Genomic DNA, 14627 nt, shown 5'->3' on the forward strand with positions numbered 1-14627 from the left:
CTTTCTAGGTTGGTCATAACTTTCCTTCCAAGGAGTAAGCGTCTTTTAATTTCATGGCTGCAATCACCAGTGATTTTGGAGCCCCCAAAAATAAAATCAGCCACTGTTTCCCCATCTATTTGCCATGAAGTGATGGGACCAGATGCCATGGTCTTTACCATCTGAGCCCTTTAATTCTCTGATTTGTCTATAATTTATTTTCTCATAAGAGTGAGGTAGAGATGCAACTTAACTTTTCCATTTATTTACTTTTTCACTTAACATTTCAAATATAATTTCTCACAGAATTAGTTTTCATGCTTTTGATTTTAATGGCTCCACTGAATTAATATTACCATAGTTTACTTAACCATTCCCTCTATCCTACTACTAAACATATTCATTACTATGTTACTACATATACTTTTCATTTTAAATAATCTCTTCAGAAGAAATTTTTAAGAATTAGATTTCTGGGTCAAAGAGTTTGAGCATTATTATAACTAAACTGTCAGACTGCCAAGATCTAATCAATTTATAACCTTTACCAATACAATCAAGTAAGAAGTATATGTGAGTATCAAGCACAAATCTTTTCCAAACAGAAAATTACACTAGGCACTATTTACATCTAAATAGTTAGGCTCATAATCCAGAATCTAAAAACTTGCATCACACTTCTACAGGAACTGACCACCCGAAGAAATGTTATTTCCTGGGAGAAAAAAGAGTAGTGAACAAATTCTTTTGGAGCAAAGGGCAATGCAGAGGCCTCTGCTGGAAAATTCTAAGACAGTAACTTGGCAAATCAAGCATTACAACAGAGTGAGAAGAAGACTGCAGCATTTAAATTCAAGATGGTATTTCAAGACTGTTTCTCTCTGTCCTTTCCCTCCCCAGGAACGGTTTCCCTTCCTCCTACATTCTTTTCAAGCACCTTGAGGTTCTAGGCACCATCTAACACTTCTCAGCATCTTCCATGAGCAGTCTTCTGCTTGGTTCCCTAGATCAGGGCCTTCAAATTAAGTTCAAGTAAGGCCAGGAAATAAGAGGTTGATTCCAAGTGGAACATCCACCCAGGCCCATGCATGCCAAGAGGGCACTTCCTCGTGCAAATGTATCTAGTGCATTTGCAGCAGAGATGCTCAGCTTCTTTGCATCTCTCTATCATTTGTTGACATTCACACACTACTTGCCATCATTGTTGCTCCCCCTTCTCTATGCTGCCTCCTAGGGCTCTTTTTAAAAAATGATTTTAGGAGGCAAACTTCTTTTGAAAAAATTATCTTACTGCTGTAATTTCTTCCTTTAGGATGCCCCTTCTGGAAACTTGGTACAGTGTCATGGTATGAATGCTGGTAGAGAGGAGAGTCATAAAACTGGGGTAGGTTTCAAGTAGGCAGCAGGCATGGTGAGTAGAGCTTTCAGAATACTTACTAGATATGACACCAAGTAAACTTCATGACTATTTTGAACTAAAATATCACCATGTTAGAGAGGCCCTTCTTGATTATCTAAATCGCAATTCTGCCTCGTTATTCTTTATTACTATTTCCCCACTTGTATTCTTCATGGCACAATCACATTTTGAAACTGAATTCTTATTTGACTTTTATCATGTGTCTTCCCCAGTGGACTGTAAGTTCCATAAGTGTAGGGTCTGACTTGTTCATCACTGGATACTCATTTCTTAGCATGGTAACTGCCACAGAGTACACTCAAGTAAGAATAGAATATATGAGCTCAGTTTTCTTATCTCAAAACAGGGATAAATAACTACTCATATCAGAGATGTAGTATGAGATAGTACATGTAAAAACATTTAGGACAGAGTAAGGCACACGGTTAGCACTTAACAAATGTTAGCCATTATTTCAGTTATAGTTCTCAGAAGTCATGGCCTTCGTAGCTCAACTTTCTTAATTGTAAAGTGAAAGGAAGAATTACTAGACCTCCCCTACCGCCAAAGCACACTGAGAAGTTACAAAAACATAAACAAAAGACATTAGGAGGAACTCAGAAGACAAGATCCACTGAGGTTAAGAATTTGTTAAGTTTACAACTCTTCCATGACATCTTAATCAGAGCCATTGCTGCTCTCTCCAAGGTTAACAGTTCTTGCCTAATAGCTCTGAAATCAGGATTTCACCCCCAGCACAGAGAGAACAGACTGGGAGAGCAAAGTAAGCTGGGGAGGACTGCTTGAGCGTAACAGTGGCAGTACTCTAGAAATTCATATAAAGATGGAAAATCAATCTGGCTATAAAGTCTAATTTCCGGTGATAAATACTATCTTACTTCCTAAAACACAAAACTTGATTGTTATTAAGCGACCTCCTCTTTCTCTACATTTCTAACAATATGTCTTTATAATATTCCAAATTCAGTCTTCAAATGCCCCCAAATCTGTAATCTTATAATTCCTCCCTAGGGAACTTCTATGAACCACTATTCTTTTTTTTTTTTTTTAAGACATCTTTATTTTTAGTTTTTTCTGGCTTTACTAGGTTTTGGTTGCTGCTTCCGGGCTTTCTCTAGTTGCAGCGAGTAGGGGCTGCTTTCCAGTTGCAGGGCGCGGGCTTCTCATTGTGGTGGTTTCTCTTGTTGCGGCGTATGGGCTCTAAAGAGTGGGATCAGTAGCTGTGGCTGGCTTAGTTGCCCTGTAGCACGTGGAATCTTCTGTACTAGGGTTCAAACCCATGTCCTCTGCATTGGTAGGCAAAATCCTCAACCACTGGACCAACAGGGAAGTCCAAAGTACTAAAGTTTTTAAAAACATATTCATTAATTTTTATTTATTTACTTATTTGGCTGCACATGTGGACCTTTAGTTGCAGCATGTAGGATCTGGTTCCTTAACCAAGGATCAAACCTGAGAGCTCAGAGTCTTAACTGATGAAATCTCTATGAATCACTATTCTTAACTCTGGCTGCACAAAGAACTACCTATGGATCTTTGTAAAGAATAAAAATGTTGAGCTTATCTAAGATTCACTGAACTAGGAACTTGCTAACGTGAGATTTGATTGTCTTATTTCTGAAAAGTTCCACAGATTATTCTGCTGCAAAGCCAGAGTTAAGACCTACTATTCCATTTGCTCCTGACCTCCTAGCAGGAGAATAACATTCTATTCAAGGGTAAAGGCAATCCAGCATAAGGTTAAGAGCTCAAACAGGCAATGTCACGCAGACTTGGGTCCCAATATTAGCATGCTCACATATTTTAGGCAAGTTTATGTCTTCTCAACTTTAAATGGGAAATACTAAAAGTACTTATGCTCAGAGACTTGGATTTTAGACTACATTATAGGAAAATCACTTAGCACATCCAGCAAATAGTAAATGCTCAATAAATTGTCTCACTAACCTTTCAAAGGGCAAATTATTTTCAAGCTATAATTTTTTTCTTTAAAAGTCTGTACAATTTTATTAATGAAAAACCTACAAAGTCCTGCCATCTCCTGCTCTGCTTGTTCTCCTAAACCAAAACAAAGGGAAAATATACCTGATCAGGCCTTGGCCTCAGTTCATAGTAGCAGGCTAACAGAGCTAGAGCTTTTACTTGATTGATTATATACATCAGGCCAAGTTCTTGGTTTACGCCTGCAGTTGTTTAACTGCTACATTCTGCATATTCTCATGCCAGATGTCTCAAAAATACGTCTCTGGCCAAAAGAAGGACCAGAAACCAGACCAATACAAATCCAGCAATGGAAAGCAAGATGTGCTGGAAGCATCATTTTCAGATTCCTTTAGCCAAGACACAAAACTACATGCAACTTGCAAATCACTGTGCCAGGTGCTATGGCAAATACTAAGATGCATAAGGAAAAGTTTCTGGCCTTTCAGTAGTCATTTTATGAATTTAAATAACATATTTTACAGGTTGCCACAAATCAGTCATGCCACAGGCCAAACCAAGGATGGTGAAGAGAAGCAAAGACAGTCAGGATGCCCACTTTTTCCTCCTCCTTCCCCCAGAGCTGGACTATGAACTTAATTGTACTCACAGACAAGAGTGGCATTGTCTTGACTCGGCTAAAGAGATGATGACATCAGGGGATCCTATATCTGCCTCTGCTCTCAGCACAGATTATGTGCCAGACCCAGAAACCATCTCATTTAATTCTAACAACTCTATGAGACAGGTGCTATTGTTACACCTGTTTTACAGATGGGGGAAGTAAGGCTTAGTGGAGTCACACAGCCAGTAAGAGTGACTCAACTATGACCTGGGACTCTGACTCAGGCTGTTGGAATCTTAGCCTGAACTCTTTAAAGAGTACCTGATGCTATATACGGAATCTAGAAAAATGGTACTGATGAACCTATTTGCAGGGCAGGGATAGAGATGCAAATGTAGAAAATGGACTTGTGGACATGGAGTGGGGGGGAAGAGAGGGTGGGACGAGTTGAGAGAGTAGCACTGACAAATGTGCACTGCCATGTGTAAAACAGACAGCTAGTGGGAAGCTGCTGCATCTCAAAGGGGGCTCAGCTCAGTGCTCTGTGATGCCCAGAGGGGTGGGTGATGGGAGGTGGGGGGAGGCTCAAGATGGAGAGGATATATGTATACTTATGGCTGATTCATGTTGTTGTATGGCAGAAACCAACACAGCATTGTAAAGCAATTATCCTCCAATTAAATTTTTTAAAAAAGATTACACAATGCTTATCCCTGATTCTGGAGTTCAGAGAGGTCATCTAAAGAGCATAGCCTGATGCCTACATCAAAATCATATGGTCAAGAAGTCAGGAGAGTGGTTATGTCTAGGGGGTGAGGGCCAGAGGGTGAGTAGTGATGGGAAGGAACCACGGAGGGGGTGGTGGAGGGAGGGGAACTGGCGGAGGGGAACAGTAACACTCAGTCTCCTGATCTCGGTCCAGGTGACACAGTTTCTTAGTGTGTTTGTGAAAATTCAAGATAAACATAAAAGTACACCTTTCTGTATGTATATTTTATTTTAATAAAAATATAATTCACAAAGTGTAAAAGTGCTCTTTGATTCTTTTCTATGCCAGCTCCTAGCACTGTTGACTCAAGAAGAGTAAGGCTCAGTAGTCTCATGGAAAACTTTACCCCTCACTGACACAGGTTTACTGAGGATTTGACCCACCTAATTTCAGTATCTTCCTTCTTTTTTTAACAGAAGCCTAGCCAGGGAATTTCACTGAATAAAATTTGCATTCTACCTGAGGCAGCAAATGCATACAGTCAACTCTTATTATTCCACTCCATCTTACATTTTATTCACTCTTTAGATGTTACAAATGTTGTAGACTGGAGCTCTGAATGGAGGTAAAAAAAATTTAGCATAGCTAGAGTTAAAACGGTGGTTCTAAATCCTTCCCTAGTGGCTCAGATGGTAAAGAATCTGCCTGCAATGCAGGAGACCTGGGTTCAACCCCTGGTTGGAAAGATCCGCTGGGGAACGGGATGGCAACCCACTCCAGTATTCTTGCCTGGAGAATTCTGTGGACAGAGGAGCCTGACAGCCTACAGTCCATTGGATTGCAGAGTCGGACATGACTGAGAGACTAACACTTTCACTTTTACAATCCTAGATTCATATTAGAATAATCCTGGGAGCCTTTAAAAAATACCAATATCTGGGTCCCACTCAGAGATCCTGGTTTAACTGGACTGAGGTAAGACCCTGTTATTAAATTATTTTAAAAGGTCACCAGATGATTCTAACATGCAGCCATGATGAGAGCCACTGAGTTAAACCATAAAGCTAATTTTTAAAAGTAGCCTTTGTACCAAAGATTACTACAAATCTGAGTTGTACACGACTGAAGCGACTTAGCAGCAGCAGCAGCAGCACCATTTCTCTTCAAATCACTTAAGACTTTAAAAAAAGAAAAGTTGAAAATTAGTTCTCATTTGTTATTCTAGGATAAAAACAGTTGAGCTATGCTTTATTCTGGAACAACAACAACAAAAATTATCATAGGAGGCTTTATACTGGCATAATGATTTGGATAAGAGTCCCTCCAAGGGAAAAGAGGAGGAATACTGTTAATGGTGAAGCTGTTTCTGCCACTAGCAACACTTTTAACCTGTTTTCTGACCAGGTGCTCTAGTCAGCAATCTCTTTGCTATGCAGCAGAAGTGAGGCAGAACAAACTCAAATCATTCTGAACTCTGGTCAGACAGCTGTTCGCTGTTGGCTAACTGGCCGTTTGAAACTCGTAATAAAACCTACACCGCCTTAGCAACGAATTTCCCTTTTTAAATTCTTTTTACATTTGTGTGTGTTGGCTAGTGAAATGGTGTCTCTGCAAGTGAGTCTGAAAAAGAAATTAAACACACACACAGTACAGGGAGCTGAAAAAAAGAGGGTCAACACGAATCATCAGAAATGACCAGATGCACATGCTCGCTGGCCCACATACCATCATCACTTTCCATCCAACCAGTTTGTTATCACTGTAGCTGTATGTTTATCTACAAACATCTTGTTTGTGCTCACAATTTCTAGAGCTTTAGAAAAGTAGATTTCCTAGCAATAGCAGTTCTCCCCTTCTAAGTGTAGTTTTACTTTTTAAGCCAACAAATCATTCATTAATTTTATCATTCCATACACCATATTTTGGGCTTCCCTGGTGGCTCAGCAGTAAAGAATCCCAACTGCAATGAAGGAGACAAAGGTTCGATCCCTGGGTTGGGAAGATCCCCTGGAGAAGGAAATGGCAAGCCACTCCAGCATTCTTGCTTGGGAGATCCCAGGGACAGAGGAGCCTGGCAGGCTACAGTCCATGGGGTTAAAAAGAGTTGGACATGACTTAGCAACTAAACACCACTACCACCATGTTCTAAGACTTAAAACAGACAAGAAAACTAGGATGCTTCCAAAGAAACCTGAAGATTAAGACTCCTATCTTCAAACCATAGGCTGGCTACTTATTTGAACCAGGGTTTATCTTAATGCTAGTAGCTTATTAATATACTATAATCCTTCATCTTGAATTTAGTATTAGCCAAGTTAAATATTCTCTCTCCCAAAGCAATTCTCTTACCCCACTACAGGTAAAAACCTTCATAGATGTTGCCACTAGAAGGGTACTGTTATATTCTGAGACACCTGCCCCCACCAGAAGAGAATGCAAACATAGTTTATTTTTTTTTTTATTTTTATTTTCTTCAAACCTAGTTTAAAAATGTAAAGTATTCTAAACCAAATAGGTTGTTTTTTTTTGTTTGTTTGTTTATTCATTTGACTGCCTCAAGTCTTAGCTGTGGTATGTAGGACCTACTTCCCTGACCAGGGATTGAACCCTGGCCCCTTGCACTGGGAGCATGGAATCTTAGCCACTGGACCACCAGGGAAGTCCCCTAAACCAAATAGTTTTTACATTTTAGATTTTCCTTTCTTTCCATCTGCCTTCTCCACATTCAATTCTAGAGGGTATCTTTCCTTTTCTTTCTTTAATAACAAAAGGCTAACACCTCTCCCTTTTACTGGGCTATTCAAACACAAAATGAGTTTTGATTGCACACAGGGAAAGTACATTCCCTCCATAGATATAATATCCAAGCAAAGGAGTAACCATCCCTCTTCCTGCCTGGTGGGGTAGGGGAGGAGTCAGAAGAGCAGAGAAAGGAGAGAAAGAATTAACTTGTATTCTTAGGAGATAAACTAACACAACAAGCATTTTCTTCACCTATAGGCTAGGGAAGAAATAACCCTACAATGGGGATGAATCCAGTTGTTTCGGCTGAAGCCCACAATCACCATAATTGGAAACCTGGGTGAGGCAGAGCTCTTTTCCTTCAAGGCAGGAGAGCAGTAGGTATGAGGACGGGAAACGAGGAGAACCCTCAGGGGTCTTCAGGGGCTGCTGCAGTCACCGGTACCCAACCTGCTCTCGTCCCTGTCTACATTCTTTCTTATCTGGAGCCAAAGTGAAGCTCCTGCTGCTTGGGCCAGTGTCTTCTTCCTTCACAGGGTCACCGTGCTCTAGGGCAGGCAGTCCCTCCCATTATGGAGGCTTCCAGAGACCCTGTGCACAGCAGAGGGAGAACTAGCTGCTTCTGCTTCTACCCTGTATCTGGTTCCCTAGAGGCTGAGTGGGACCAGGGAAGGGGCAGAGGTCTCTCTACATTCCTCTCCTCTCTTTCATGAAACCCTCAGGAGATGTCAGGCAGCCAGCTCTCTTCCAAGCCCTCATCCCTTCTCTGACTCCAGCCAAATCTCCTTCCACTCACCCACAGATCTCATCTCTCCTCCCCAGGTACTGCATTTCCATGAATACCCATGAGACTAATCCGTTGAACAGTAGATTATACATTCTCCTAGAGTAAATTCTTTTTGATTTCCACTTTACTGGGGGTATAATTGACAAATAAAATTGTAAGCTATTTAAAGTGTACATTGTGGTGATTTATATATGAATACATTGTGAAACGATTCCCCTCATCTGGTTAATACTTTATATATATATATATATATATGTGAGTATATCTATACATAAGTAATATATATATGTATATATACAGGTTATATATATATATATACACACATTGGTGAAAACATTTAAGTTCTGCTCTTTTAGCAATTTCAATTATAAAATACAATGTTAACTACAGTCACCACGTTTTACATTCGATTCTCAGACCTTATCTACCTTGTAGCTGTATGTTTGCTCTTAGGGTAGATTTGATATTTTATGCCTAACTCCCACAGCCTTGAGACTGGGAATTTGTACATGAGAATCAATCAAGACTTGGAGAATGAATGCATCCATGCATAAGTAAAGCAATGAATATAGCCGACCAAAGTTCATATTTCTGTTATCCCAAGGTTGAGTGAAAAAGTTCTTTATCTTCTATTTTTCATTACAAGTTAACCTCTATTTCAAATAGTTACCAAGATCCCTAACATTTTCTTTGAAGAAAATCCAAAGTGGGGATTTCAGTCAGTTTGCTCTGCAAATAATTTTGCTTTTGAGTTTAAACCTTCAAATTGGGAAGAACCTTTTCAATCTCCTTTAATATGGAGAGTGGGAATGGGAAGGTGAGAAAAAAAAGTGTGGGAAATACTCGAACAAACAAGAGGATCCAGTACCTCCACAGGTGAAACCAGTCAAGTACGTGAAACCACTTTTGCCTCTCAGAGACGCAATAAATCTGACTTAAATGACTGAAAATTCTGGCAATAAAATCAAGCAATGGGGCAACTAAGCCCAATCGCCACAACAACTGACGTCAGCATGCTCTAGGGTCGTTGAACTGTGACTACCGAGCCCACGTGTCTAGAGCCCGTGCACCCTCCATAACCTGAGGAAGCCCGCTTGTAGCACCAAAGACCCAGCATAGCCAAAAGTACATAAATGAATAAATATTTTTTAAAAATCAAGCAATCCAGAGTAACCTGCAAATATATATATGCATCTAATTTTTCCTAATAGAGAAAACTATTAAAACTAGAATCTTTTCCCCATGTGTCCAACTTCATAAAAATCTTTATGTGGACTGCCATGCCTCGATCTCTGTAAGACAAAAATCAGCCAAATCAAGAAGGATCAAAAACATCCTCAGTCCAAGTGCAGAGGACCCCACTGCAGACTGAACCGAATAAATCTTGTAGGATACTACATGTACGGAGACCAGTACACGTTCCATCACTGATGATGCTGCCTGCCGATAATGCGCTCACTGACGGCTGCCAGCTAAGATCTGATGTCAGCGCTGCTCCTGCTTATCACACAACACTAGGCAAAGAATATAACCTTTCCACCCTCAGTCCGTCATCTGCTACGTGTAGATAATAAATGAGTGTTCATGTGAATTCATTGTTTTCAAGTCCTAGGGAAGTGAGTTATTAGTGAGTCACAGTAACTGACTTCATGCCATTTCAGACTCTTCATCAGTGCTGAATGAAGTGCAACCAGATTAATCAACATAATGGTTGAATGACGTCTTAAACCAATGATCACCTTCACTGTGCCATGAAGGTGAAGTAAAGACAGTTTAAAGCAGACAGTACTATGCTGGTATACTTGATAGGCACAACTTTGAGAGAGAGTTTCCATTGATGAAACTTTACCAATACTTATAGAATATCTACTATGCACAATAAGCATTCTGGAATAAACAGAACCCAGATTTTATGATCGAGGTTTGTAAAAACCTAGTTTGAACTATGGCTTGCAAAGGCAGTTATCCTACTGAAAGTGGTATGTAGTCAACTTAAGTCATTCTCTAACTTCAGCCTGAGTCTGTGGGTAATTTGCAATAGTTAGAAAAGTACGCTGGGGATCAGATGTTGTTCAGTGGCTATGTCACATCCAACTCTTTGCGACCTCATGGACTGTAGCATCCCAGGCTCCAGATGAGATCAATACAGTTTACAATACCTCATGAAATGTAGTGAGATAGTTCTAAGTTTGAGATGATCTGGCTGACTCTCTAGGATTTATAACACTTCTTTGTCTTAACGTTATCAATAGCCAGGATATGTTAGGTCTTTGTATGTGGGGAATAAAGGTCAGGTGGCAGCACCAATACCAGCTGTCACAGGGAAAAGACCATAAAAAAATGTGAAAACCCCACAAAAACAATCACATTCCTTAGTGAAGGAGACTTACTTAAGATTCCAGGGTACAGCACTTATCTACTTCGATAGATATGCTTTGAGGGGAGATTATTACAAATACACATATACCAGACTATTTATACATACACTCATAGCAAGTCACTTATTTGCCTTCTCAAGCTGTTTGGCTGAGTTAGGCCAAACAGATAAAGATAAAATAATTGGCACTATCTCAACTGCGCTGAAGAGCCAAATTTACTCTAAAAGCTTTCACCTGAATCACCAAAGGCTGTAGAAAGACAAATACCTACGTACATTGGAATCACTAAAGATTTCTGAGTCTTCACATTCACAGCAAAGTAACGCTGCGGATTCACTGTCTTCCAGGTGAGAGCTCTGTAACACAAACGAGATTATTTCAGAGATCCAGATACTGGGGGCCATAAGGATGAGGAGAAGGACCAGCAGAAATCACTGTGTTGTTGTTAGCTCTTGGTGAGAAGCTGATTCTGATTAGTAATGGCTGTTTTGGAGAGAATAAAGCCAACAAGGTGATTGGTTAGGAAAAGTGAGGCGTGTTGGATTAGCTGAAGCATTTTCTGTGGTTTCCAACTGGGCCATGGGATGTCCTTTTTCTGTAAAGATGTTGCTACTAACCCTTCGGAGTATGTACTCTGGACTTCTTCCAGAACTGGGTAGGTTTGTGTTCACTTGTCCTCACATTCAAAGGTATGTATTCAATGACTATTTAGAGACAGGCTTTCGAATGTAACAGAGCACACGATTAGGGGTTCGAACCACTAGCCTAGCCAGCCTCATTAGCCCTCTGCTAACAAGTGTTTATAAGGAGAGCCAAAAAACATGCCCTACCCAAGTCCTACTGACAGATGCCAGAAAACAATTTAAAACCTTTCTTCCACTCTCCAATCTCTTTTTCAAAATCTGTCTAGAAGACAGATAAGAAAAATGAGACAAAGTGGTGAAACAAATAGCTGGTAACACAAGAGAATTTTTCCCTTATGACTAAAAGGAGCACACACACAAAAAAGCTCCAATTGTGACCCATTAAGTTCCTTCTAATATTTGCTGTTTGGGTAACAGCTGCTGGAAACTTGAGTTATCCCTACAAAGAGACGTATACACTTAACGTCATCAAAACTTCACACTACTATATGATGTACCAGTCTCACTTCCGGATACAAATCCAAAAGAATAGAAATTAGGGTCTTGAAGAGGTATCTGCATCTTATTTTAAATGTTCTTCCCACAAAACAAACAACAAAACCCCTAGGAGCCTAAGGAAACTTTTGGAGTTAATAGATATTTTTATTACCTTGATTATCCAATGATGGTTTTCATGGATGTATGCACATGTCCAAACTCATCAAATTGGATATGTTAACTATGTCGAGTTTTTTATCAATCAGATCTTAGTAAGTCTTTATTTAAAAAAATTGTCACTATCTGTGGCTGAAACTTAATCATACACAACTACTTTATGGCTATCATGGTTGACTGATATTTTGTATTTTCAAAGATGAGACTGTGTTTCGACTCGTAGAATACCTGCAGAAATGAGTTTTAGAGTGCAGATAAACAGAGTAAAGTTCAGAGTTCCTACTTCTGATATCTGCCTTCTCCTGGTTTATTTCCTTCTTATCTTTTCCTACCCTGATCCTTTGCCTACTTTTGATTTTTGTCCTTACAACCAAGTCTCATATTCCATTTCTCCTCTCTCTTCCTCTTTCAGAAAGTAAACAATTAAATATTTAAAATTATTTTTAGGTCTTGCAAATGCAAAGTCTCTTTATTTCTTATTCCCTTGCATTTTGGAGGAGGAAAGAAGAAGAATATTTATTCTCCTTTGTCTTTAAAAAAAAAAATCAGTCTATAAAGTATGTGACTACTTCTGAAAGTCATATTAGAAAAGCTAAAGCATTAATAAATAACAAACAAAATATCTGAAGGAAAAAGGCAGAGATCAAAGCTGCTTTCAATTCTCCCAAATTCCTTATATCACAACAGATATAACATAGATGATATCAAGCATACCAAACATGGTTTGTCTCTGCCAGGAGAGAAAAGTACACATTAATTAATCCTAATTACACTAGCTGATGATTTTTAGGTTTTCATTCTTGTATATACTGCAGCATGGTTACATGAGCTCTTCCAAAATGACCTTTCAAGAAAGAGATTCTTTTATATAAAATGGACTATTGGCCATAAAAAAATTGAATTTCTGCCATTTGTAACTACATGGATAGACCTGGAGTGTATTATGTTTAGTAAAATAAGTCAGACAGAAAGACAAATATTGCATATAACAAAACAGAAACAGACTCACAGATAATAGAAAGCAAACCAGAAGATACCAGTAGAGAGAGGGAGGGGAGGGGCCAGATAGGAGTATGGGATTAAGAGATACAAACTACCATGTATAAAGTAGATAAGGAACAAGGATATATTGTACAGCACAGGGAAATATAGTCAGCACTGTGTAATAACTTTAAAGGAGTATGAGCTATAAAAATACTGAATCACTATGCTGTACATCTGACACTAATATTGTAAATCAAATAAACTTCTATATTAAAAAAGTAAGAGGTCCTATGATGACATCTGCATCCCTAAAGTTATTTTAAGACTTTCCTACCTACTTATTAATCGAAATTCAATTAACTGCTTATGACTATTGATAGGAGAAACTCCTACATATTGAGGAATATGGAAGTCATTCTGGCTTGTACATGATTTAACTGGAATTTTATGCTAACTAAAACAGCCTGTTCGTGGCCTAGCAAACATACATTGTACATCTGTTTTAATCATTAAAAAAAAATAAGGTGCACTGACCAGAAGTACAGAATGTCCATGTTAAAAATAAAGATTAAATGCCTTCCTTCCAATGCTGGTACTCCCTTGATGATAAGAGTTCCTTCCCAGGAGCCAAGGCCATATTGACTGGCTGTGTACATGCTGATTTGTTTTTGTTTTTTTTTTAATCTTGAAGAAATGTGTCTCTGACTTGTCTGATGTTCTTTGTTCTGACAAGGTATAAACCTATGCTGAAACCCATGCTCCTCTGGAGTGGTTCCTCACAGGTCTCTGTGAGGCTGTCTTTTGGGCTATAGCCCTCAGTTTGGCTGAAATCAAACTTTTTTATTCCTATTACAGACTATTTATTGATTATTTCCACTGACAATATAAAGGGTTTATTCTAAGAATGAATGTTTAGAACTCTATTAATATAATTTAGCATATAATTAAGAAAAATGAGAAAAAATATGATTATCTAAATAAATAGTAAAAGACATTTGATAAAATTAAAGGTCATTTTTGGCTTCAAACATTTTTAGTAAGCTAGGAACAAAAGATGTTTCCTTAAACTCAGTCCCCAGGTGAGTTTAGTTTACATCTAGTACTTCTCAGGTGGGCAGGCCCTTGCGTGTGCGTGTTCAGTCACTCAGTCGTGTCCGACTCTTTGTGACATCATGGACTGTAGCTTGCCACCCTCCTCTGTCCATGGGATTCTCCAGGCAAGAATACTGGAGTGGGTTGCCATTTCCTACCCCAGGGGGTAGGCCCTTGCCTCAACCTAAAAGTATCAGCAGATGAATGGATAAGGAAGCTGTGGTACATATACACCATGGAATATTACTCAGCCATTAAAAAGAATTCATTTGAACCAGTCCTAATGAGATGGATGAAGCTGGAGCCCCTTATACAGAGTGAAGTAAGCCAGAAAGATAAAGAACATTACAGCATACTGACACATGTATATGGAATTTAGAAAGGTGATAACGATAACCCTATATGCAGAACAGAAAAAGAGACACAGAAATACAGAACAGACTTTTGAACTTTGTGGGAGAATGTGAGGGTGGGATATTTCAAAAGAACAGCATGTATACTGTCTATGGTGAAACAGATCACCAGCCCAGGTGGGATGCACAAGACAAGTGCTCCGGCCTGGTGCAATGGGAAGACCCAGAGGAATCGGGTGGAGAGGGAGGTGGGAGGGGGGATCGGGATTGGGAATACATGTAAATCCATGGCTGATTCATATCAATGTATGACAAAACCCACTGGAAAAAAAAAAAATAA

General features: G+C 39.2%; 1 protein-coding gene across 2 annotated transcripts in view; it reads right to left on the minus strand.

Moving 5' to 3' along the window:
• Window positions 1–14627, minus strand: part of SSH2 (slingshot protein phosphatase 2) — a 229516-nt gene that overhangs the window by 156962 nt on the left and 57927 nt on the right. The window contains exon 2 of one of the 2 annotated variants that reach the window (XM_061142989.1): window positions 10836–10916. The exons of the other annotated variant lie outside the window; for it this stretch is intronic. Coding sequence (XP_060998972.1) covers window positions 10836–10916 — 81 coding nt within the window. The remainder of the gene's footprint in view (window positions 1–10835; window positions 10917–14627) is intronic. 2 annotated transcript variants of the gene reach the window in all.

Source organism: Dama dama, chromosome 5, assembly GCF_033118175.1.
Source record: "Dama dama isolate Ldn47 chromosome 5, ASM3311817v1, whole genome shotgun sequence".
NCBI lineage: Eukaryota > Metazoa > Chordata > Mammalia > Artiodactyla > Cervidae > Dama > Dama dama.